At 39.5% G+C, this 27,882-nt stretch overlaps 1 protein-coding gene across 6 annotated transcripts in view; it reads right to left on the reverse strand.

Moving 5' to 3' along the window:
* Positions 1-27,882, reverse strand: part of PTPRM (protein tyrosine phosphatase receptor type M) — an 839,861-nt gene that overhangs the window by 172,412 nt on the left and 639,567 nt on the right. For all 6 annotated transcript variants that reach the window (XM_036244603.1, XM_036244601.1, XM_036244600.1 and 3 more), the window contains one exon: positions 1,685-1,836. In XM_036244603.1, coding sequence (XP_036100496.1) covers positions 1,685-1,836 — 152 coding nt within the window. The remainder of the gene's footprint in view (positions 1-1,684; positions 1,837-27,882) is intronic.

Raw genomic sequence — 27,882 nt, forward strand, 5'->3', positions numbered from 1 at the left:
ATGGGAGGCAAACAATAATGCCTAACAGCAGAGGAGCTGCCTGGAAGCAGACGCTGGCTTCTGCAGAGTCCTCTTTGCATGAGCATTTCTGGATTTGCACAGATACACTCACTTTTTAAAAAGTAGTGTCAAATTAAATTTCCTGTCCAGAGGCAAGTATCCCCTGCTATTCACATTTATGAGTATATTTATTTGTGAGGAATTTCATCATGAAATAGAAAATTTGAAATATTAATAGGTTATCCTGAAAAGTAAGAACATATATCTATGTGGTCCCTTACATAGCGCCATTCAAGAAATAATTTCAACTACAAAAATTCTAACATTGTCTGAGGAGGGAAGGACTTCTCCCATCCCAGCCCACAACAAAGGTGCCATAAAGCAAAACGTGTAAGGTGTTGTTTGTGGGGTACTGAGGCACCACAGCTTCTGTCACCTACATTGAAAATGACAGGAAAGGGCTAAGGACAATGACCACAGATGATGAGTGCTCGGCTGCCCACTGGGGTCAAAGCCGTGTCTCCTGGACTCCTGCTCCACCAGGCTAGCTATGCATGTAGAATAAATAAATAGAGCACCTCTAAGGAGGAATAGGTGGACAACCATAGCCACCGCAAACAGAGAGAAGTAGGCAACTGCAGTCTATCAAGCTTTGTTGAGTGTAGGAGAAAGGCAAGGCACGGGAGAAGGCCCGTGGTGACTAGAGAGAGGACAAGTGGATAGGGGAAAGCTGCAGAGTCAGGACAGGCCACATGGACGGTCAGGACCCAAGCACATGCTGTCCACCCTGGTATCTGCCCTCTCCCTCCAGAGACCAGATCCCCATGCTTCTCAGTCAGGAGGTCCCCAGCCTTTAACAGTTCTATTAGTGATGGTGACAGTGCACTTCTGTTCCATTCCATGCTGTCCTACATCCTGATTACAGAGCCAGAATGAGCGGCAGTCTGTGGCATGGATTTCACAGGGTAAAGACACCTCTGACCTTGAACCCAGCAGGGCCATAAAACCAAGTCAGGCATACACCATGGGATTTACTTCTGGTCTCTGAGATTACCAGGTACACAACAACTGCTCTTTTTGTATTTTGTATAATCAATGTAATTGTCAGCTTCCTAAAATAATGCCTCGTACCTGGATCACAGGTGTTCATATGGGAAGGTGTCAGCTGAGCTTGGTTTACCCACCTGGTGCGGAATGTAAGATTTGTGAAGTGGAAATACAGTTTAACTTATTAATTGCCACTAATAGTCCTATAATAAAGAAGGCAGAACCTGTCAGCTAAACAAATAAACAATTAACTTCTTATTGCCATTTAGTGAGCTGTTTTATAACAGGCTTCCCTTGTGTAATTCCACACCTGGTTAGCTTACAAATAGCATCTAAACAACAAAAGGAAGATGAGAAGCAGGTGCCTTCTTCTTGGAGAGGAGAGAAGACTTTGTGCTATTGCTCTGTAAGTCTTTTCAGAAACCTAACTGTGGCTTCCTTTCTGCTCGGATCTGGCCCTATCGCCTTCACAGTGTTATCTCACCCAAGCAACCCACGGCACGTGGAGAAGTGTTCAGGACTGTTTAAAGGACTGGAGAAACCAATAAGACATAAGTTTTTGTTTTTTTAATCCTCCAGTACTGTCTGGAAATCTGAAAAACCAGAGAGATGTATGAGAAACCAAGAAGCCACTTACACCTCCCGTTCAGATTCTGCGCGTCCATGAAGGAGAAAGCCTCGTCGCAGTTTGTGCCTTGCTCGGCGTAGCTCTTGTCCATGGAGTTCACCATCACAGTCATCTCCTGCCGGGTGCTGCTCATGGTCTCCTTCCGCTTCTTGGCGAGTTTCCTTAGGACACAGAGTTTATTATGTAGGCATGCATCTGAACAAAAAATGGGACGTTGGCATGTGTATTGACAAACAATCAGGGATAACTTCTATTGAATTAATCGTATTCATTAATAACATTGATTTATTGTGCCTTCTAGACATCAAGTTCTCTGTCGGCTGCAGAGAGACATAGATGAAAATCATACATTGCCTATCCTCAAATAAATCCACAGTGATGTTAGGAATTCATGGCCATTAGTTTCTGTTCTTGCTACTATAAGCTAAATTAAAAAGGACAATCCCTGTTTTAATTTAGTACAACAGAACCACTTTCTATTTACTGATATGCTTCCAGTAACTAACCTTTTACTAAATTATTTTCTACATTTCCATATTCAGTGGCAAAGAGTAGATCCCCCACAGAACTATTTGTCAAACACAGCTTCAATAATCTAAGGCTGAGTCTAAGGGGCTGTGGTGCACCAAGGCGCCGAGCGAGCTGCGGAGTGCAAGAAGGGAGCATGCTGTGAGGCAGCCCTGCCCAGGAGAGGTGCCCAGCCCCAGGAGCACTGGTGGGCATGCATTCTGAATTCTCAGGTGGCTATGGCACTGGACCAAATCCCAAATGAACCCAAATTAGTTTCCCATCAAGGTTCGTCAACAGAGCAAAAGATAAAAAACAAAACAAACAAACCAAAAAAACTCAAGTTGTTGGCTACCCTAAAAAGTTTAGCAGTGGAGTAAGTCCCCTTGTGTCTTCCGTCCGTGGAACAGAATACAAAAGGCTGAGGAAGGCAGAGAGGTCTCCAGCCCTTCTGGACACATAGTTCAACACTGGCCTCTACATCCTTCTCACTAATCACCAAAAGCTCCTAATCTAAAGTTACAGATACCTGGACAAAAGCCATAAACCTAAGGGAAACTGACATACAAATAAACAGATCAAACACATTTTTATAGCTGTTACTACTGGAGGTGGTTTTATGCACACAAGACAGACAAAATTAGAACTAGAAATGTTTAAGGTATAAAGTGAGAAAGTTTAAGGGGACTGTGGCACCACAGTATCTAAAATATTATGTTCTAAAATATTCTAATTCTGCTTAAGCACCTAGCAACATATATCAAAAAAAAAAAAAAAAAAGGCAGCTATTTCTAGTAAATCATATTGACTCTGTTTGACCTAGGACACAAAAGAATTTAAAATAAGCCACATAATCAAAATCACTCCCATATTAGGTGATTGCTAATGCAATGTAAGGCATTGACAACATTAGACCATATGGATAATCTTCATTATCATTTCCAAATGCCACATAATCCAAATGCTTTCTTGCCTGTAGTTATGATAATCTTTTAATATCATTCTCTGAAGGCAGAACTGTTTCATTAATAAATTGCCCTTTTTATAGCTAAATGTTGTTGGAAAAAAGATACACTCTTAAAGAGAAAAGTAAAAATCATTGTAACTTCTATGATCCTGTTGAAGTTGTAAAGATTTTGGAGAGTAAGCCTCTGGGCACTGGCGTTCCCCTCTGGCCAGCGTGCAGGCTATGTTGCCTTCCAGAGCCCCCGTTTGTCTAGCCAACCACGCTGGTCTGGGAGGCAGAGCCTGGGCTAGAGGTTTTCAGTAGGCGTTCTGGACAGAGGCAGCACCAGGCTCAAGCTCCACAGCTGCGGTTACAATAATGCATTTTCTCTCCATTTCTGAATCTGCCAGTCACTGGAAAAGCAATCTTAGGCCAGCTCTCCCCTGGAACACTCCAGTAGAGCTCTGAGATAATTAGCTCCATATTTCAGGAGAAATATCCCCATTTTGCTGGAATTTCTTTGATTTGCTTTGGACTGATTTATGCTGATAATTGCCTCAATATTTTCTTCTATTGTCTATGAAGAAAGGCAGAGTCAACTTCATCAGACTTCCCCTTTTGTCTTTTCTTGCTGGTATTCCTCTGACCATTACAGGTTAGGAAATGACAGGGAATGTATTTCTGGTGTTGGTGGGAGGTGGTAGTAGAGGGAGTGTGTGTGCACCAAAAAAAGCTGAGCTTGTACTGGGGAAGCTCTTTCTCCTCTATAATCCTGCACAGGTGTGAACTAGTTTCAGTGATGTCACGCGACACACTTCAATGGTGGTCTTCTTTAAGCACAAAGAGCCTCTTAAGGGCTCAGGAGACCCCTGTTCAAATCAAACAGGACTATAAGTCAGAGACCTATAGCTTCAAGTTCATATCCATTAAGCACATGCTCTATCTCCATGAACTTTCTTCAGAACCCAGTTCCCAATGTCTTCAGCAATGCTTCCTGCATTAATCTTACAGTCTCACCACATTTTTATTAGCATCATATATCACAAACACAAATATCTCAGTAGATCAGGCAGGTGACATAAGTAAGTGACGTAGGAGTGGTGGAGACAGAGAAATGGAAGGGGGCAACAGCCACTCAGCTCCCACGGACTGATGCCCCATGGAGGTCTCAGACATTACAATTTCAGGAGAAACCAGAAATCCAGATTTTATGTGAACTTAAAAAAAATGTGAAGTGTCATCAAATAATTTAAAAAAATACTATGTGGCCCAGACAAAGCATGTTTGTGGGACTTCTACTCTTCATTAACAATGGCACTTAGGCCCTGGCTGGTTTGGCTCAGTGGTTAGAGCGTTGGCCTGCGGTCCAGGGGGACCCGGGTTTGGTTCCCGCTAAGGGCACATACCTCGGTTGCAGTTTGTCCCCAGCCCTGCTTGGGTCATGAGGGAGGTAGCCACTTGATGTGTCTCTTTCACGTCAATATTTCTTTCTCTCTCTCTCCCTCCCACTCTGTCTGAGCAAAAAAAAAAAAAAAAAGGAAAAATGCCCTTGCGTGAGGATAAAACAAAACAAAACAAAACAAAACAAAACAAAAAAACAACAGTACTTAGGAAACCGTACTGGAATGGAAGGGAGTGCCAACAACCTACAGTGCATAACTACTGACTGACAGTACTTTAGAAGAGTAATCTCATTTAATCCTAGTAACCTTAAAGAGCTATTCTTAACTTCCCATTTTACAGATGAAGGAACCCCATAACTAAATACTAGGTTTTGAAAAGTAGGATTAATTTACTAGCACCTAGCCAATGTTTTATACAAAGCAGGTGGTACCCAATATGCTTGTTAACTGAAGTAATCATTGTCGTATCAAATCATTAGAAAGGAGAGTTGTTCTATAACCTACTTATCAAAAGTGCCTTGCCTAGTTGTGAAAGGTTCCTGTTGTTGCTTTGGATTTTCAAATGTTCTTATACACAGCCTAATGTGGTAGTCCGTAATTACAGATGTTGAAGAAGGTTAGACTTGGAATTTAGGCTTGGGAGCGACTGTGGATAAACTGGAGTTTTCCATTTCTCTTTTGCTCTCCCTTGGGCTTTGTGTTTCGGATCTGTATATTTTTCAATTGAAACTTTGAAAACTGTCAGGAAAACTTTGTAAACTTAATGAAATAAAGTGTTTTGTGCAGGGAAACTCATAAAGTAGAAGCAATTTTCTTTGCAATCTTATCTAAAGACACAAACAAATTTACTTTCCATTTGATTTTTAACAAATGGTTTGCCTGAAATATTTTAATCTCAAATCTTCAAACTTGAACTGCATGAATCTCAAAGGCCTTTAGTAACAATAAAAAAAAAAAAGTTTGTACCGACATGAAAAATGAATCATAAAGAATCAGAGAGGGGCCTTTCAGTTTACAGTCTAGCATGCTAGAAGCTTGGAAGTCATCACTCTGTCCATACAAGTAAAAAGCTAAACAAACAAAATCAACAACTCTTCTTAGACAACTCTTCAGATAATTGAGGTCACAGGACAAACCACTGCCCCCTAAATTATAGAAAAACACAAGTGGGTACAGAGAATCACAATTCACCAGAGCAGAGAAATCTATGAGCAGAAATCTCAGTGAGAACCAGCAACGGGGTAGGGAAACCTAAACTGTAATTGATGAATTACTGGAGGTTCCTGTGGACAAGTCTTAGACTTACAAACTCCAGGGGGTCCAGCTTTAGGGCCTCCCCCATACTTTTGTGAGCCTTACCTCCAGGAGCCCTACCAGGTCCTCACAGTAAAGACTGAAGGAAAAATCCCCTACGGCTTCTGGCAGGAGTAGAAAAATATCCATTTGGAAATATGGGTAGTTAAAGATAGATTATGCTAACGTTAATTAAAAGAAAGCAGGAGTAGCTACATTAATTTCAGACAGAGCAGATGTCCGAACAAGAAAAGTTATCAGGGCAAAAAAAGTCATTCCATAATTATAAAGGGGTCAATTCTCCAAGGACTTAACCATATTCAGCGTGTTTGTGTCTAACAACAGAGCATCAAACTATGTGAGGCAAAAACTGATAGCACTGTAAGGAGAAATAGATGAATCCACTATAATAGTTGGAGACTTCAACACCCCTCTATCAGTAATGGACAGATCCATAAGGCAGAAAAATCAGTACAAACATAGTTGAACTAAACAGCATCATCAATCAACTTGATATAACTGACATCTATAGAATACTTCATCTGACAATACCAGAATACACATTCTTCTCAAGTTCACAGAAAACATTCACAAAGATAGAATATATTCTGGGCATAAAACACACTTTAAAATAGAAATAAAAATAGAAATCATGCAATGTATGCTCTCAAAACACTATGGAATTAAACTACAAATTAGTAAAAGAAAGATGGCTAGGAAAGTCCAACAATATGTGGAGATTACAGCACACACTTTTTTTTTTTTTATCTTTTATAAAGAAAAAAAATGGGCAAAAGACCTTAATAAAGAAGACATACAGATGGCAAATAAGCCTTTGAAAAGACACTTCACACCATGTCATTAGGGACAGGCAAATAAAACAACAAGATACCATTATGCACCTACTATTTGAATGACCCACATCCAGATCACTGACAACACAAAATGCTGGTGAGGATGTGGAGCAACAGGAGTCTCACTCACTGCTGCTGGAAATAGAAAGTGGTACCGCTACTATGGAAGACAGTTTGACAGTTTCTTACAAAACTAAACATACTCTTACCATATAATCCAGAAATCATATTCACTCAAAAGAGCTGAAAACTTATATCCACACAAAAACCTGCACACAAATGTTTATAGCAGCTTTATTCATAATTGTCAAAACTTGGAAGCAACCAAGATGTCCTTCAGTAGGTAAATGGATAAATAGTCTGTGGTATATTCAGCCATTAGAATATTATTCAGTGCTAAAAAATAAAAAAGAGCTATCAAGCCATGAAAAGACATGGAAGAAACCTGAATACATATTACTAAGTGAAAGAAGGCAATCTGAAAAGGCTATGTATTGGATGATTCCAACTATATGACTTTCTGGAAAAGGTAAAGCAAAAGGATCAGTGTTTTCCAGGCAAGAAGGGATGACTAGGCAGAGCACGGATGATTTTTTTTTACAGCAGTTAAACTGTTCTGTATTATATTATAATGGTAGATACCTATCATTATATAGTTGTTAAAAAACATATTATGTTGAACAGCAAGAGTGAACTCAAAGTTTAAATGATAATGATGTCAATGTAGGTTCACCGAATGTAACAAATGTGCCATGCTGGGTGAGGATGTTGACAGTAGCGGAAGCTGTCTCTGCGGCAGGAAGAAGGTGTATGGGGACTCTGCTCTCTTGTACTTTCTCCTCAAATTTTCTGTAAATTTAAAACTGCTCTAAAAAGTAAAGTCTATTAAAAAAAAAACTGCAATACTGCCTGGAAAAAAATTAGAGGGAGAAAAAAAATAGATATAGCGTTAAATTCCCAAACTAGGTTAAAAGAGAGAAATGTGGAATAAATTCAAATTAAAGGGATGGTCCTTCATGCTTATTATACTCCAGTATTTCCTTTATATTTCTTTCCTAGTCTAAATATTAAAAAAAAAAAAAGTTAGGATGAGAAAAGTGGAAAAAAAGCTTCTTGGTACACTATCTATGTGACAGATCCGAATCAGAACTGGTCAACACATCATGGTGAAGAAACCTCAGTACTGGTCTCATGGAAGAAAGAGCTGCAAGACCACTGGCTGCCATTCAAGTGCAACATGGTTGGAAAGACAACTATTTTCCTCTCTGAAACTAATGTGAGTGGTAATTGTGAGAGGATCAGGATAAAAGGGCATGTCTGCCATGAGTACAAGCAGATTAAATGGGAAGGAATCCAAGGGCCAATCTCAGCATGGACCCTAGTGTCAACTCCTAGAATGAATATGCCTGATAAGGACTCCTGGTGGCTAATTGGGCTCAAATTCATAAATAGAGTTTAGTAGTCACTGTTAAACTTCTCATGCCCTCTGTGCTTCCTGGAAAAGCTGCACTGAGCTGGCTGCATATTGCACTGTGTTCCTGCCTTCTGAACTGACTTTGCAGAGGAGCTGCCAAGCTTATAAATCAACCAATGGGCTGAAGACCTGCACAGGGTGGCACAGCTATATCTTCGTTTGCATCTTCACCAACCAATCAGACTGACCAATCAGAATGATGCTATTTGGACCAACAGAACTGAGGATTTGGAGTCCTCATTTGTATGGAAATGTACCTATCAGGGACTAGGGGACCAGGGGCAGGCACACTTCTTTATTTAAGCCAGCTTCACTTCTGCCTCAATGGAGTGCACTTCTAGTTTCCACGAAAGCCTGAGTTTTCTCCGCTGCAGCTCTAACACCTGAACTGAGGTGCCTTGCCCCAGACATGTCAACTGAGCTGTCTCACAGCTAAGCTGTTACTCAGCCCAGCTATTCCACAGTTGAGCTATTTCCATTGACTAAAGTCTTTCCCAACCTCACCACACCCCAAACTGGTTACTCTTGTTGTTGAATTTGTGATGATGACTTTTGATTGACACTAACTAATAACATTCGTGGTTTATTGTAACTATAACATAGTTCACTAAAAAGCATTACTGCCCCCTCTCCCACCCTTATCAGAGACGCTGCCATGTTGGGTTATGTCAACAAAGATCGTGTCTGAAAAATGAATTAGTAGTACTGAACTAAAGGTTAGTTGTTGACCTCTGAAAGAGGAGTCTTCATTTTTAAAATTATATCATTTAAAATTCTACAAAGATGACAAAACTTGAGGATTTGTGAATCCCATGTAGACATAAGTATGAAAAGGCTTTCTGGTTTTGGGTTCTAAAATTAAGTGTGTGCTTAGACTTAATTAAGAAATGGGGCAGATGCTTAAACCAATACAAAGTATTTAATTTTTCTCACAGTAGGGATAAAATAGATATTGGTTGAGTCAAATAATTCATACATGATACCAAATTGCTGAGCTCCAGCTGAGTAAACCTAAATGAATATGGAAGCGGCTGTCACCTTAAAGATGAATCTGTGAGAATTACCAGATAATGTTGTTTTTAAAGGTAACATTTTAAGGGAAAAAAATCCCGGTGGTCTGACATTTAATTCTTTCTTTCTCTTTTTAAAACTATTTTTAAATTGATTGTTTAGAGAGAAAAGAAGAGAGAGGGATATATCTAGAGAAATATCGATGTGAGAGCAAACATCAGTGGGCTGCCTCCTGTACCCGCCCCACCAGAGAGAGAGCCCAAGCCCCGGGCATGTGCCCGGATCAGGCATCGAACTGGCAACCTTTTGGTGTACAGGCTGACACCCAACCAAGTGAGCCACACTGGCCAGGTTATGACATTTATTGATTTCAACTCAGAACTAGCACTACAACAGCTGACAGAAAAACAACGAGAATAATAATTACAAAACTTATGTAGGACTTCGGATTAGCCAGGTACTTTATGTTCTCTTATTTCTTACAGTAGCTCAGTGGGGAAGCTGCTATAATTTCCCCTATCTTACAGAGAGAGAAACTGAGACACAGTGGCATTAAGTTGCCTCAGGACACATGGCTGCAGAACTCTTGACATCTGGCATTGTTTTCCTATGTTGAGATAAAATCATCTCCATGAAATAAATGGTCACTGGCATCACTAACCAAACTTTGATTGCTTAAGTCTAGACACTGAAAATAAAGGCTAGTTTTCTTTGTCAGCTGGGACATTATAGTTGTTGACAGAGGTAAGAGTATTTTTCTAATATCACTGATAACTATGACCACTTAAGAAATCAATTTGCCCACCCAGTGTAGCTCAGTGGATTGAGCTTCGTTCCATGGACTGAGAGGTCCTGGTTCGATTCCCAGTCAGAGTACATGCCTGGGTTTCGGGCTTGATCTCCAGTAGGAGGCAGCCAATTGATGTATCTCTTTCACATCAATGTTTCTATCTCTCCCTCTCCCTTCCTTTCTCTCTAAAAATCAATAAAAAATATATTTATTTTTTTTTTAAAAAGAAAGAAATCAATTCAACCAGCCTCTTACAGACACAGCACTGTGGAGCATACTCATTACCTACCCAGTTGGCTTTCTGGTTTTCATTGACTAGTAAACACGGCATGTATTATCACAAAGAATATAGTTTCATGTTAAGACAAGTAAGGATTTTGATTTTTGTTGGGTTGTGTTTCAGAGTTCTTGACCACATGATGAGATAAAATGATAGGCTAATGTGGCTAAAGAAAAACTGGGAGGAGGACAATGAAGAAGTTGGGACAAATTTTATTAACATATAACTTTAGGCTACAGCTTTCTATTGGGTGGCCTAGTGGCAGATGCCTTAGATGCTTCCTTGGTAACTCAGAGTGTCTGCAAATGAACACACACTAGGGCAGAAGAAGCAAAGACCTCTTAGGCAATTAGCTGTCAGGCTTTCTCTTCGTACACATGTACCCCCACATATATGACCGTATATATTTTATGTTGAAGAGGCTCAAATAACAGTTATATTATACAAATTTAATTTAAAAATTAGTATTTCTCCAACTTAGAAATTAAAAATGAAATATTTGGAAAAGGTCAACTTTCCTTTAAAACAAGTTGAAATTATATGTATTACAACCTATAATCATTTCAAAATCATGACACATCTTTTGTATGACTGTGATGATAATTATTATTATCATGAGTTAAAATAAATGAGGGGGTTGGAATTATGTTATTTATTACAACAAAAGTCATGTACTCAGATTAAATAAACATGTGAGAACAAAAATAATTTCAACATTTTCATATATTACAACATTTTTATTTTGCAAATGAACAAAATTAAGAATAGAACCTGCTATTTTCTGGAGGGAGCCCAAGCATTTAAGGCTTTTTAATAGTACAGGGTTAGACAAATTAAAAGGAAACTTTTTCTCACTCCTGAATCGCAAAGGAACTTCTGATTAGAAAGCATCGTCCACGTATGGTCCGAGAGCCTCTGTTACTGTTCTCAGCCCACAGGTATCTGACTGTGCTTCCAGGCAGGCATTAACGTCAGCTGGATGAGGGCAGGGCTTCTTGCCTCTTCCATTTGATATGCATCCTGTCCCAGAACTGTGTTTGGGGCATGGTAGGTACTAAAATATTTCCAGCTTTGCCCATTATTGTGATTAACCATAATACCTTCCTTTCCTGATCATAAAAAATATTGATTAACACCTTTACATGTGAGAGAGACAGCCAGACAGGGACTCGGGTGCACATCTTACAACTCAGAGGGTGCTGAGTCAGTGCTTGAAGACGACGCACACTTCTCATGGCTTAAGCCCGTGGTATAAACTTTTAAATTTGTGGACAGAATGAAAAATTCCTGGCAGTTGAGAACAAATAACCAGTTCATGGATACAGATATTTTATATTTGATTTTTTCTAAATGATAAAGAAGAATTACTTTTTTTTTTGGTAACAAATTTAACATTATTCACCTAACAGCCTTGGAGGAGACACCTTTGATTCAATCCTGAAATGCACTTAATTATCAATCTCCTTCTTTTCTACCTATGTGCCAGGGCACCTTCCTCACTTCCTTAGGTTATCTTTCCTGTCAAGGAGAAATTCCTTGCGAGCCCCTTTTCCCCATTTCCCACCTCATTCTACATTTGGCTCACGTGCCCCAAGGGTGAGAGCTATGTCTTTCAACTGCTTTAAGCTGGGATCCTTCGAACACCTGTTGCAGAAAGAACCAAGAAATGCACACACATTCTGCTCTCCTAGGTCCACCTGCAGATAGAGCCCTCCTGACAAACACATCTTCCACTTGGGGATAACTCACAGCTCACATTAGCACCTAAAGTAATTTCCCAAACCAGGTAAAAAAATTTAAACTCTAGAAAAAGTCAGCAGTAAAAATAATAGATGCAGCATCTGTCATCTCTGGTAATATTTATTTAGTTTTATTTCTCATATCAGGGCAATATGAACCCAGAGGGACTGGGACCAGCAATAGCAGAAAAAATATGAAAGGGGTACAATCCACAACAGAGCAAAATGGGGATAAAGTGACATAAGTGATAGTGGTCTCCGCTCACAGCTTACGTTGCTGAATTCCGTGTGTGCACATTATCTTGAATTTAATGGTTTCAAAAATGTCACTATGCAGCAAGACTAAATTGGTACACTGTTGATCCTCTATAAGACTATAAATACAAATGAGAAAGAGGACTTTTTAATGCATGTCATATTGGAATAGTATCTCCAGTTTTCTCTTGACAAAGTTTGTTAAATTCACTAAAACCCGAAATGCCTCTGACTAATAAATACAGAGCAAGCCACTGGTGTCAGCACATAGGAAAACTGGAGCCCAATAAACAAAACAATTGCATTTTCTGTATCTTAATTTAAGCAGTGACATTATCATAAAATCCAGGTGACCCCTTGGATATTGCAGAGCTAATTATCCAGAAAGTTCATAAACATATACAATGAAACTAAAAAAATCATTCTATTCCAAGTTTAAAATATAGTTACTGATTTATTCAGGAAAAAAATAAAAGTTATTTATTTAGGGTATCAAGCAACCTGTATGGGGCATAGCAACTAAAAGAGACTGTTCCAGAAGCACTTGCTTTATCCCAGGAACAGATGTCCCTCTGCGCTTGGATCCAGATCTCACTCACCGGGCAGAACGGCCCATCGAAGATGTCTGCCTCCTAATCTCAGAAACTGTGAATATATGGTAGGTTACTTTGCAAAGAAAATTAAGGCTACAGATGGAATTGAACTTGTTAATCTTAAAATAAGGAGACTATTCTAAATTATCAGGGTGGTCCAATGTAATCACAGGACATCATAAAGTGTAGAACAGGTCAGAGAGATGTGGTGTGAGGAGGAGTCAACTCATGCTTGGGGAAGACAAAGCACAAACTGAGTTGAGAACATCCTGTTGTATGGAAAATGGAAGAAATTCTCAGAGAGTTGTAGAGTCAGAAAAACACAAGAGACAATGGGAAGGGACTCCTGTTGGCCAAACATGAGATACTCTGAAAATCCAAACATTAATTACTGTGAAGTATTCACACATATCAAAACCACTGAAACCCTGAGTCCATATGACACTATTTGGTCACTGTATAAAGTCATTATAGCACCAATTCATTCTGAAACTAAAAATTAAAGGAATAAAAATAAAATGAACCAAACATTTATCTCTAGGTCCCTATATGAACTGTTCAGGGTAACCAAACAGTTGAGAAGAAAATGGCACTTAAGAAATATAAAAGAATGATAGAATTAGGATGTTACCAGTTTGAAACCCCTAGTAAAATAAGAGATTCAGGCTATCATCTTCAGTAGCTTAAAAAACCATTAAGTGACAGGCTGATTTGGAACTTTATAATGGATGCATCAGGTTGACAAAACCATTGCCCACCCACCAGTCTGAGCATTAGGTGCTTCCTGATGCAATGTAATAGGGAGTACAAAGCATTACCTATGGAACTTCTCACCGAAATAAGAAACCTGAATCTGATTAGGCCTCCAGTTATTGCCCTAGTTCACAGGAAACACAGATAATAGAGGACATGTTAAATGACTTTACAAGAATGCATCACCCACATTAAGAGTGTGGGAAATCTTATGGGAAGAATGGTTTATTCAATAAATAAATGAGGTATGGATAGAACTCATCATTTCATGCTATAAGGTCAGGTGACTTGTTATAGGACCAGAACAAAAATCCAGGCTTCCATGACTTTAATTCATTCTTTCCAGCATTCTGACCAAGAACTAGAGCTCAACAAGTTGCTAGTAAGAACTAACTTTTGCATGGGCAGTTTGGATTTCCATGTTCCAATGAGAAGTCACAGAGAAATGAATTGAGATGCACATGCCTATGAAGCCACTGCAAAAGATGGTTCCAAATGCATAGTTCAAAACGCAACAATAAGGCAGATTTTTGAAAATAAAAAAAAAAGATTTATTTTTAATTGAACATTTCATATTGAAAAGGGGTCCTTCTTTTCTTCATTGACTGTCTTTTACCCTTTTCTTGTGATTAAAGAGTCACATGATTTAAATAAAAATAGAGAACCTGAACCTACTCAGGTGATAGCCCTGTGATTCTTAGCAGCAAACAACACAACATGAAAGACATTTCCTGCAAGGTGTGACAGACTTTCAAGGTATCTGCCTTAAAATAATTAGCATTTTAGAAAAATTGGGTTTAATCTTTAAAGAAGCCATCTGCTTATCTGGGAACTGTTGGTGAATAGTGCTGGCAAATTTCAGGGGCTATGTACCCAGCAGGTACTTCATTTTCTTTAATTTTCTGAAGTAAAGGGAAAGACTCTACTCTTCCCCTGCACACTGACAACTAATTCAACCTGTTGGTGTCCTGCTATGGTGCCCTTCACTCTTATCAAAGAATTAAAGGGGAGCAGGCACTGGGTAGAAAGGTATGTGAGAGCTCCTCATACACGATACAGTCATTCCTCAGTATCCACTATATACACTAAAATCTTCAGATGCTCAGGTCCCTTGATGTGGTGTATGCGTATAACCTATGCATTTCTTCCATATATTTGAAATCATCTCTAGATTACTTATAATACCTAATGCAATGTAATTGCTACATAGCTATACTATATTGTTTAAGAAATAATGTCAAAAAAATGTCTACATATTTAGTACAAACAAAGCTATTGTAGGTCTAGCTACACAGTACATGTCAGCAACAGCATAACATTTTTTCCCTTACATTTTGATCTGAGGTTGTTGAAACTGTGGATGTGGAGTGCACCTGTCTATACACAGAAGTGACTGATGGCTTTGTTTAATTTCTAAAACACCTGTTTTTCTCCCCCCACCATATTAAATGGTATGACAGCAGACATATATTGACATTTACCATAAATCACAATTCCTAGATTGTGTGTGGTGTTGTCTTCAGCAGTTTGAACATTTAAGACTCCTGGGGTTGGGAGGAACAGCAAAAATGGGTCCAAATCATCCTTAAGAACATGCAGATTTTTTTCTTCAATTGTGTAAATTTGCTTTAGTGGCTGTGCAGGGAATGTTCCACTGTGAAGGGTCCGCTCCCTGGACCACAAGAAAAATGCTCAGCATACCATTCACTAATAATGTTTAGAACTAAAACTATTATGTGAAAAATATCTAATATTTGATACTGTCTTATGTTAAGATAAATCGAGTTGAACACATTTTATTAAACTATGCATTGGAAGATAGGCTGACCTCCTATCTACCCACTCTAGGCCACTGACTTGAAGACCCTTGACATGTTATTCGGACTAGATACAATGATCAATTCTTATAATTACTGTTCTATGGCTATGCATTTCAGAGTTTATTTATAATTAGTCAGTGAACTTGTAGAAAACCACATCAGGAAGGAGCTGCCTACAGTGAAGCCCTGGTGTCATTCTGGGGAAGGCTTTGGAGGTGAAGCTGAGAAGTGAGATCTAATGCTTAGATAAGGGAAGTTATGCTGAGCAGGAAGTAATATATTAGGGGTTACATTTTAGGAAAACAAATTTTCAATTTTCTCTTATCTCCTTATGCTTCCATCAGCCCCTCCCTCTCTCCTCTGTCAGATGGATACTTCTTAGTTCACCAAGTAAAGAGCAGCACCCAGAGGGGTTCTCAACCTTCCTAATGCCGCGACCCTTTTATTTATTTTTTATCCTCACCTGAGGACATTTTTCCATTTTTTGTTCAGATAGAGCAGGAGGGAGAAAGAGGAAGAGAGAGAGAGAGAGAGAAACATTCACATGAAAGGGACACATCTAGTGGCTGCCACCTGCACAACTCAACCAGGGCCGGGGATAAACTGCAACCGAGGTACGTGCCCTTAGGGGGAACCGAACCCGAGTCTCTCCGGACCACAGGCCGACGCTCTAACCCCTGAGCAAAACCGGCCAGGGCGCCATGACCCTTTAATACAGTTCTTCATGTTGTGGTGACCCCCAACCATAAAATTATTTTTGTTGCTACTTCATAACTGTAATTTTGCTACTGTTATGAATCATAATGTAAATATCTGATATGCAGGATGTAGGTTTATTGTTACAAATAGAACAGATTTAAGGCACAGTGATTATTCACAAAAACAGTATCTAATTATATATTGTGAAATATTTATTTCTAATTACAAATAAATGAAATTTTGTCTTGAAGCATGGTGTAGCTTGGGTAACAGTCTTAATATAACAACAGTAAACTACATGGCTACATTTTGTGACAGTATGCATAAAAAGCCAACTGCGAAGGTTGAGACTGCTTCTTTCTCACAGATCAGAAATTCTCGGGGCAGTCTTTGTAAGAGCACAACGAAGATCATCTTCCACAATAAGTCTACTTCTGTATTTAGACTTGATAACCAACAAGTTGGAAAACCCTGTTTCACAAAGATATGTTGTTGAAAATGGAAGAAGAAGGTGTAACATAGTCAGGATATGACTGCAAATACTCGATCCAAAATTTGTAACTGGCATTGTAGAGAAATCAATTCTCGCTGCATTGCTGTTAATAAGTTCAATGGACTCCTCTTATGCTGTCTCAGGAACATCTTCAACTTTGACTGTGAATGGGCTTCTGGCAAGTGCAAATGGGGTGTCAGGTAGATTTGGAAAGTACGATGAAATTTCGTCTGCAAGCATGTGCAAGTGTTCTTTCACAGAAATGATCATCGTAATCCTTTTGTCTGGTTCAATGTCATGTTCCTCAAAGAAAGAAGATAAGGTAGGCAACGTGTATATTTTATTTTCATCCAATTTTCTTTTGCCAAAGCTGAAGTTTCATTTGGAATAATTGGATCTTTTCAGACAAATCGAGGCATGTTGCATTTGGTCCTTGCAGTAATAAATTTAACTCATTCAAGATGACAAAGATGTCAACCAAGTAAGCTATTTTCTGCAGTTCACTTTTATTGCTAAGAAGTGGTTCGAACTGTGGTCTTGCTTTCTGATTAAAAAATGTTTTGTGTTCATCACAAAGGTCAAAAACATGTTTTCCTGTCAACAACCATCTCACTTCAGTGTGAAATAGCAGAGCATTGTTCAGTGCATCCAACTCGTTGCACAGTTGTGAAAACAAGTCGACTGTTTAAAGTGCTCGCCTTTACAAAACTGACAAAACTTATGACACTTTTCATTACTTCTTGTAACTCTTGTGGCAGTGTCTTTGTTGCTAATATTTGCTCATGAATCATACAGTGAGTTCCAATGACTTTGGGTGACTCATTCAGTACTAAGCAGAAATCCAGATTGACATCCTAGCGTAGCTGGAGCACCATCTGTGCAAACACCACAAACCTTTTCTTTTTTTTTAATTTATTTTTTAAATTTTATTTTTGTTACCGATGTTTCTCATTTTTTACCCCATTGGCACCCTCCTCCACATCCCCCCTGCCCTGTCCCCGGCTTTGTTGTCCATGTCCATTGGTTATGCATACATGCATATAAGTTCTGTGGTTTATCTCTTCCCACCCCCACATCCCCCTCTTCTGAGGGTTGTCAGTCTGTACCCTACTTCTATGTTCTGGGTCTACCATATTCCTCTGACTGTTATGTTCATTATACTGTATTCCGTATATAAGCACCACAAACCTTTTCCCAAGAGATCTTTTACTCTTTCAGAAATGAACCAACTGTGTCAAGTACATCACGTGCAGTAGTTGTCATTTCAAGAGGTTTTCAAAAAAGAAACTCATCTTTAAAGTTGCCATCATTAATATACTTCACATAAACCAGTAACTGTGAACAGTTTGCAACGTCTAGATTCATCAAGTTGGATGCTAAATATTGGAAGTGGAGCAGATTTAATTTCCTGGATTACTTGATCAAGAATATGAGCAGACATGTCATCTATTCTTCTGTGGACAGTGTCGTTAGATAAGGAAATTGCCCTCAATTTAATCTCTGATCATAGCTCAAACAATGTCTTCGGCTGCTGGCAACAGTAAATCCTCAGCCATGGTGTGAGGTTTCATAGCTCTGGCGATTCTGAGTGCCACCAATGTAAAGCTTCGATGGCTGCTATGTTTTGTTTGTGGAACTTGCCACCAATGTCAAGACTGGCTTTCTTGAGTCCATCAGCTTTGCTTCTAAAATAGTTGGTATCCTTGCCAACAAAGTTCAAATGCTTGCTATCAGAATGGCATTTTAGTTTGTTCGGCTTCATAGATTCGGCTGATAGAACTTCACAACAAATAACACATTGCAATTTCTCAATTCCTGCTGTAATTACTGAGGTAAAACCATACTGTAAAAAATCCTATATTTTCTTTTCTGAACGTTCTTCTCTACACAATCCATTGTCATGGGATGGTTTCTAATGAAAATAATATATAACAATCACTTTAATAATACAAAAGATGCTACATGGCATAGTTTAGTCAATATAGTTCATTAAAGTTTCCTATGATTTACCATTCTCTGTGTTTTTCTTTCTTTCTTTTTTTACATACCTGTTACTATCACAAGTATTCACATCAACCACAGTTGAATATAAAAAGACCGATCAGCATCCAGATTAAGTTCCCATGATACAGATATATATATATATTTGGCAGTAGTTGATGATTTTACAGTACTTGATTTTACATTTACCCAGTAATTATAATTTATGAAGTGTTGTTTTACTTCCAATACTGCTGCTTTCAACACAGCAGCTGCTTTCTACACAGTAGCTGCTCTCTACACACATGTGACTGGTCCGCATAAGTACGTTATGGCACCAACCCTGTCACATACACTTGTATTTGTATGGGGTGTATGTGATGGGGTTAGCACGATGATGTCATCACTCTGGGTACTCGTATGTGGGCATATCTATATGTGGGTGTACATGCATGTGGGAAGACCTGCCTGGAGGCAGATAGAGGAGCGGTGTCTTGGTTCCTAAGACCATTGGAAATAAGTGTTTTCTGATGGTCTTAGGCGACCCCTGTGAAAGGGTCATCCGACCCCCAAAGGGATCGCAATCCACAGGTTAAGAACCACTGACCTAAAGGGACACCCCCTCATCCCAGTCAGTTCTGGCTTTGCACGTGAAAGACACAGAAAGTCTCTTAAGTCTTGTTTTCCTCATATGTATACAGGGGAGAGCAAATCACCTACTTTGTAGGGTGATTATGAGGATTAAAGGAGAATACAGTAAAGCACACTTCTTGATACTTGGTAACGACTCAGTAGATGGGAGGGAAAAGTGAGACAAACCTTTTCTAACAGCTGAATGTTGTTTTAACAAGAGTGCTGTTTTATCTTGGATATTTGGGGATCCATAAAGATGTCTTTCACTCTTTTTCAGTATTCACTCAATATTTCCAAAGCACCCTCTGTGAGCCCAGCATTATGCTAGCAGCTTGGGATACAGGATGAAGACAACCGCCCTTGCTTCTGAGAATCTCAGGCTACCAGGATGGGCGTGTAGAAACAAGGACAGCAGCACAACTTAGCATGCCCTGGTACAGGCTCTCGGAGGTACCAGGGAACACAGGCAAGTTAGAAAATAAGCTCAGGATTATCACTTGTTAAGATCATCTGTTCTCATCTATTTCTATCCTGCTCTAACTGTAGTTTGGAAAATGAATGCCCTCTCAAATCAGCTGGGGGGGGGGGGATGGTAAACAGAAGATAAAGAGCTCATGTTTAAGTTAAGCAAACTGCTTCTATTTTTCAAAGGCAGTCACTTGACTATTATTTCACCTGATTATTATCACTGTGTTCATTGGGATCTTGTCTCCTAAGGATTTGATGATGTGTTTAGTGAGTAAATTGCCCTCGCTCCATGGTTCTCATTATTAATTATAAAGGAGATGCTATGTTTAATAACATTCATCAGCATATAAATATTTACACTTAGTCTAAAGTAAAATTAGGTATTTAATAAAAATCAATGAGCTTTGAGGAGGTAATTCAAAGGATGGTCAAAGAAAACAGTCCTATAATACAGTCAGCCAACAATTATAGTCACAAGTGTCAAAGGAGATACCCAAGAGCTATATGAAGACTTGGCTCTTTCCCCCAAGGAGTCTTGTTAAAGAGAAACTATAGCTTTCCTAACTCAGAAAGATAATATAGATTTAGTGTGAAAGGGGCAGGAGAGAATAATAGCCTAATCATAATGGGGTGCTAGCCATAGTTATAAGAAATGTTGAATATCATTACTCTGTTAATTGTGGTTGCTTTGTTCTTATTAAAGATAGTCCATTCTGAGCTGGCTGGGTACTGCAAGCCCTGGGAATTTGCCTCGGGAATGCTGTCCATTCTCCTCACACAAGCACTGCTCCCCCTCCCTCCATCATGGAAAGACTAACAACCTTGGAGTCTTAGAGGTGGTGCACTGGAGACAGTCCACATTCCCCATCTCCATTACTTTCCCATGTCTGCAATCTGTAACCATTTTACCCATGGATGTTCCCTTTAACTACTTCCCCATGTAACACCCAACATAAGCCACCAGCTATGGAGGGAGTGGTGAGCAGATTTTGCAGGATGATCTGGCTGCTCTCCCATACTGCCTGTAATATTGGAATAAATGCTCATATATGATTCAACCTTGTCTCTGTTTAATTAGCTCAAGTAGTGACAGACAGCCTGGACCCATTTGTTGTCCGGTTTCAAGTGTACCTATTCACTACTTGTTGTGTTTTTTCCTGATTCTCTCTTGTTAATTGCTTCTACTGAGGCAGGTCAACATGGGAAATGCTCCAATCTATCAGTAAGAGAGCATCAAGTGCACATTTCCTTTTCCAAAAAAGCTAATAAATGAATAAATAAAAATCATTGTGGCCCTGGCCGGTTTTGCTCAGTGGTTAGAGCATCGGCCTGTGGTCCAGAGCGACCCGGGTTCGGTTCCCGCTAAGGGCACGTACCTCGGTTGTGGTTTATTCCTGGCCCTGGTTGGGTCGTGAGGGTGGCAGCCACATGATGTGTCCCTTTTGCATCGATGTTTCTCTCTCTCTCTTCCTCTCTCTCCCTCCTACTCTATCTGAATAAAAAATGGAAAGGTGTCCTCGGGTGAGAATAAAAAAAAAAATCATTTTGTGTTTGTGTGTGTGTGTGTGAGAGAGAGAGAGAGAGAGAGAGAGAGAGAGAGAGAGAGAGAGAGAATAGATCAAGTCTGCAACCTAAGTATGTGCCCCGTGACTGGGAATCGACCCTGAAACCTTTTGGTGTTCAGGATGATGCTCCAAACAACGGAGTCACCCAGCCAGGGCGAAAAGCAGTATTTTATGTATTACTGCACTGTGCTACATAAAAGGATTCTGAAAAATGGCTTGCTTTATGTAGTTTCTGCATGCTTCCATTAAGCAAGTTGGTATGCATATTTGAAGGACATAAATTCAGAACCAGTAGAAATACTTTAAAGTTTCTAAAATCATCACTCACAGTTTCCACGTTTTCTTGCTCTTGTTTTCCCCTGCCTCCCTAAACTTTATCTCCCCCTTCCCTTTTAATTCTCTCTATTTAAAAAATAATTTCACATTAAATTTAACAGGTCTTCTGAATAAGAATCGAATGATTTTTCTATGTGATGCTTCCTCAATGCCGTATAAGGTGAGCATCAGAAGAGTAGAATTTGCAAAATAATGCCTTCTCTGGAAGCAAGGTTGACTGCAAACACTCTGTGAGTTTAGTATCACTGCACATGAGAGGAAGAACCCCATAGCTCAGGATCCCAGGGAATCCTGGCTTTGATCATTTATAGAAAGTTTTTCTCTTCCTCAGTCTTAAAAACCAAGAGACAATTTCCTACCCAAGGACAGGTTCACGGCGACCTGAACTCTTCTTCTTCAGAGAGCAGTGCACCACTATCCCTTGCAGGAACAGCCAGGAGAAGTGCCAGGACAGGTGCCACTCCTCAGTGCTTTCTTTTAAACTGGCAGAAGGCTGATAACCATTACCGATTCTTCGAGAACAAAATGTGAAAGTGAAAGACAGAGAAAAATGAGACTCAGGACATTTTTCTTTCCACTGAGTACCACTCTGCCCCTTCGCCATTGGGCTCCCCAAGTCCCTCACCAAAGTGCAACAGTTCGTCCGCTGTTTATTCAAAATCACCTACAGAAGTTAATGGACAGTTATAAAGTAATTGAGTGCGGCTGTGGTGCTCATTCATCTTGCTTATTCAATTTAACTCCCTTAGTCTTCCATAAGGCACAGTGTCCCTGCTGCTCAATCAAAACAGTGGCTTGCTGCAAGAAAGGCCCTGGAACAACAGGAAGCTAATAGTTTAACTGTTCCTCTAAATTTGTTTGACAAAACTGACATTTAGTGCGTTATGTCACGTTGTGGGTAATCTGCAATTTACCCCTGGGCGTGCAGTGGATGTTCATTTTATTTACCTCTCATAGTTAAAAGCATAATTAATATTCCACTTTGTAACAAAGATTAGAGATTTGACAAACATTGTAATTTAAATTCTCCATTACAGCAGACATTAAAATCAAACATCTTCCACACGCCCCATTGCATAAGGGACACGTGTAGCTGTAATTTAACTTTTTAGTTTTTAATACCACAAACTAATTTCTGCTGTCAGTTTAATGAGCTGGAAAACACAAATCTTGCTGCTCTCTGTGTGGGCACGGGCTGAGGGATGAGCCAAAGGGAGAGAGAGCACCAATTTCTTTCAAAACACGTTTCTGAATGCATCAAACAAATTGTATATGTGTAATCTAGTAAATGCAACACGATACTGTGGACCCCTGAAACCAATTTAAAGCTTGGAAAACATAGCTGCAAAAATAAAACTTTTCAAGAGAGAAATAAAAGAACTTATTCTGGTATTTTTTGAAGTATGGTGTGCATGTGTAAGGGATATGCGAAATTATATGCAGATACTAACCACAAACCAAACAAGCCAAATAAACCAACAACACAAGGCCACATCCCTGCATTCTGAGACCAGCAAGGGGGCTTCCAGAACACTAAAGGGAGAACAAGGTGGCCAGGCCTGCTGAAGTTCTCAAAGAAGTATTACCACTATTCTAATACATGCTCATTTTCACTAGAATCTCAGGTTCATAAATTTTATGTGACTGATTAAAATTATTGTATGCAGAATACCTTCAGGCAGCTAAAATGGCTCATTAAACAAGGAAGCTGGCTGGGAATCATCAGTAATGTAACAAATTTGTATACATAAACGTGATGTCTTTAGAAAGAAAGGAGGAACATTTAAGTCCCCCCCCCCCCCCGCCCCCAGGAGTGGGCTCAGGAGGGATGGGAAGAAGGGCCTTAATCTCAGAGCTTCTGGCAACTTCCACTCTTCCCCTTGATAGAAGAAACCCACCGCCTGTCGGCTTCTGCAAGAGACTTCATTAGTCACTGCCAACTTCAATCTGTTCCAGTTATTTTACATTCACATCCCAGGGGGAAACATACTCTCTGCTGCAATTTCGGGTTAAACCAAAGATAAACTGATTCACTTTAGAAAATGACAAGCCAGCAAGTTCCAACTTATACTAACATCTCACAACACAGAGAAAAGTATGTGTAAATATCATTAACCTTGTCACAGTATTAAATGAAAGAGATGCATATATTACCAAGGCAGGGGTTTCCAACCAGCCCAACAGTCAAACACTCTGCAGAAAACTGTTTCCATAAACTACACAGTTCTGGGTGCACCACCCAGGGTCCACGCGATGGCTTTTGCAGAGAGAAGTCAGCTACTCTCCGAGCATGCCATCTCAGCAGCACTGGAGGAGCTACGGGATCATCCTTCATGAACAGCAATAGTAGGTTTGGTTTACAGCATTTAAAATAAAAATCATTGCCAGTTCTTTGTAAGAAATGAAGAGCATCCATTTCTGTGGAATGCCTGTAATTTTCCACAAAATGGGTATGCCCCATCGAAATTATATGTCACCGTGAGACTCAGAGACGGTTTAACTAGTTGGGCAAAAAGTTAAATCAAAATATACCTTGAATTTAAAAAACAAAATTTTGGAAGAGTAACCAAATCAGAGATTTGGCCTTTCAGACCTCCCCCCCCCCCAAACAACAACAACAACAACAACAACAACAACAACAACAGCAGCAGCAGGAAAAATGATTATGAGTATTAATAACAGGTTTTACAAATCTAAACTGTTATTACTATTATGTGTAGATATGACTGTCTGTGGTTCTAGAAATAACTTATTTATATACTGAAATCAATTAAAAGAGGATACAATGATCTCTTTTAACCACAAGTTGTCTTTATTCAAAATTTTAGCATATATAACTTTATATCTCCAAATATTTGAAGTCATTGGGAGAATTTCAGATACAGAGAATATGAATGGTAGACAAGCCTATTGGGAACAAGTGAAAAGAAAGAGACCTGAATCAGAAATAGAAAACCAAAGTAAAGTTAAAAATGGAGCAGGAAAAGAGATTTTGGCAATAAAGCAGTTCAACATGGGGTGGGGCAGGGGCTGGGTGGAGGGGGGCAGAGGCAGGGAAAATGGGTGACATCTGTAATACTGTCAACAATAACACAAAGAAAAGAATGACCATGAAGGAGAGCAGGCCACAGGCACTCATGGGAGGAGGTGTCTGGCATGTGCTTTAGTTGAGGCTAAGTAATTAGCTATTGGGAGAGGCAGAAGAATTATACAAAATAGATTATGATGGTAAAATGAAGGTAACTCCATGCCTTTTATATCCATATCAGACAAATTACTCTGTATCTCAGAGAACTAGATTAGCAAAAGGAGGAAAGCTTAAGGAAAGCATTAAAGTAAGGAGAGAATAATTGAGTCTTAAAATCAGAAAGACTTTGAAGAATTGTCTGTAATGCCAGATAGATGGAACAATGGTTCTTAGTATGCATATTCCCAAGAGTAAGGAAAAATACTTTTACAAGTACAATTTATTTTCCTTAAATTCTGGGAATGGTAGATCATAAAAAATTTCTACCAAACAAGGGATGGTAAGTGACGATTATTGCATAGTATTGGTTATTACTATTTTAAAATATGTTTATGCAATCGATGGCCCATTGGTGGGGTGCTTCATCTTCACTGTATTATAGAATGGAGATATGACTGTTTTAGGGACTCCATAGACTTCCCTTTGCTTCCCAATCTATTCCTCAACCATGAGTTTTCCTAGAACACGGTTTTTCAGAAACCCAGTTCTGGAGGCAAGGTAGATACTTTTAAAGAGTGTCCTATTTTCTGGGGTTAATGAGGTGGTCAAAATGGTGCTAGTAAAAGAACATCAAGCTTGGTCCCACAGAAAATGTATTTCAGTCATTAACATGGATGTGCTGAATTTCATATAAGAAACACAAACCAACCACTGAAAACCCAATTAAAGTCTGGATTTAAAATAGAAAGAGACAGAGTTACTGTAGTTAAAAATTCATCAACTGATAGAGAAAACACAGAATGCTAAAAAATATAAAATCACTTAATGCAATCTGCCTTTTGTTTGCCATCAAAGATAATAACCAAACTTTTTATAACAGCTTAATAAATCAACTTGGAAACAACCATCTCTCAAACTTCTAAAACTGTGGTTCAGAAATAGCTAATGTTATTGCTGATTAATAATGTCACTGTGTCATTACAAATACACCACCAAACAGAAGCACACCCTTTGTTATAGGTGCCAGGGGTCATAATTTCATCTAGTGATACAGAGACCTACTTTCTGCATTACTGAGAGCTTCTGTAGGCCTTTCATGAAAGGCTGTGCTCACAGGACCCTGGCTCTTGTACCAACCGCCACGACCCAAGCCCTCTCTGTGCGGGGCCTGGTATTTCAAATGTGGGAGAACCCCAGTGGCTCTGGGATTTCTTCCAGTCTCCAATATGTTTTGGGTCTGAGAGTGTGATATAAGTAATCTCCACTTCAAAGTTTAACCCAGTCAAAAATAATATCAACTTGGGTGACAAATATCTAAACCCCAGGGTTCTTTTGTTGATGGTCTTTGTCATTCATAAAGAGTCTAAATAATGATGACCAGGAATCCACTTTATGATATCTCCTGTCAAAGGCCTGCCATACGATGTGTGCTTAATGCTAGGTGAGTGTGAAACTGACCATCCTGAATATTTCATGCTGAACCCAGCCTCACATGTACAGGGTGCCCCTCAAAATGTATACAGGGTGTCTGTACATTTTATTACATTTTGAAAATAAAATGTATTTTAATAAACACTGGCTTTATAGTTATTCAAAGTTTGTATACATTTTTTTGGGAAACCATATATTAAGGCTTTTGAGGCCAGGGGTAATCACTAATCATTCTCTATCCTATTATCCCACTAAAATTGTCTGCATAGCACATACCACAACCTTATATTTCTTTTATGTGCTCATTTTTTAAAGGTATCTTCCCTCCCTAGAAAGCAAGTTTACCTATCTTGTTCATTACTGTAGTCCTAACCACTACAACAATTTCAATAAGCATTAGTGGAATAAATGAACGGATGAGAAAAGTATCACTTTGACAATTGTGTTTTTCTGTTCAACATATCCTTTACTACCATCTTATCAATAGATTCCTTCACACAACGATTGTAAACAAGTCACTCTTAGAGAAGGTGCTCCAATAGAGTACCTGCTCTCTTTGCTGCCCCTCCCCCATGTGCTTCTGCCCCAGTGAGAGGTGTGTGCACAGCCCCCATTCCAGTATACCTTCTCTGGTCCACAGGTTTTTGGTAAGTGGAGTTTCTTTAGATTGATAATTAGGAAGGACAGTTCCTTCTCTGGGATTGTTTCCACTGTCTCTTCAGTGGTTCTCTTTGGAGCCCTGATCACTTTGTTTTCATGAGTCTTTGCTATACTGTGAATCGTGAATTGTTTCAGGTGATAGTTTCTTTCTTTCTTTCTTTTTTAAGTCTTTGCCCGTTCATTCAACAAGATTTTTATATCTTTTCATGTCCTCGTTTCTCCTCCTACCCAATTCCCATCCTTTGGCCAGTTCTGACACTCACTCTTTTATGAAACCCTGAACTCCAGCTCCTCCATCACTTCACAACAATCTTCAGAGTCCCTTCTTCTCCTCTCTGGCTTGCATCCACACTGGTGGACATGACTAGAAAAAACATGCACAGCCATTCTGATGAGTTTGGGATTGCTAACCTTCAGTGAGCCCTAAGGCCACCTGTCAATCAACTGTGTCTCCCTGGACTTCTCTCTCTTGTACAAAATAATTTCATACCTCAGTCTTTCTCCTTGAATCTTCATCTTTCCATCTTCATTCTCAGATAATGACTTCACTCTCTCTTTCACTGAGAACACCAAGGCAACCAGAAGAATCTATACCATGCATCTCTTGCTATATCCTCTGCCTTCCATCCTGTTAGGAAGGAAAACATATGCCCCTGAGGTGAACCCTACCCCTGTGCATCATGTCCCATCCTTCCCTATACTCAAGGGCATTTCCCTAGAAAGTCTCTCCTCTTTTCTTGCATCCTCAATTTTCCTTCTCTTTTCCATCAAATCTTTACTCTGTATCCCCCTCTAGCTGGATCCCATGGCCCCACTTCTTTTTGTAGCAAAACTCCTCTAAAAAGTTGTTTATACTGCCTTGGTCAGTTTGGCTCAGTCTGCAGACCAAAGAGTCTCAGGTTCGATTCCCCCCAGTAGGGGTCATGTGGGAGGCAACCAACTGATGTGTCTCTCTCACATCGGTGTGTTTGGTGTGTTTCTCTCTCTCTCCCCCTCCTTCCACTCCACCTAAAAAAAATCAATGGAAAAATATCCTC

The sequence above is a fragment of the Molossus molossus genome, unplaced genomic scaffold (assembly GCF_014108415.1).
Source record: "Molossus molossus isolate mMolMol1 unplaced genomic scaffold, mMolMol1.p scaffold_m16_p_6, whole genome shotgun sequence".
Lineage (NCBI taxonomy): Eukaryota > Metazoa > Chordata > Mammalia > Chiroptera > Molossidae > Molossus > Molossus molossus.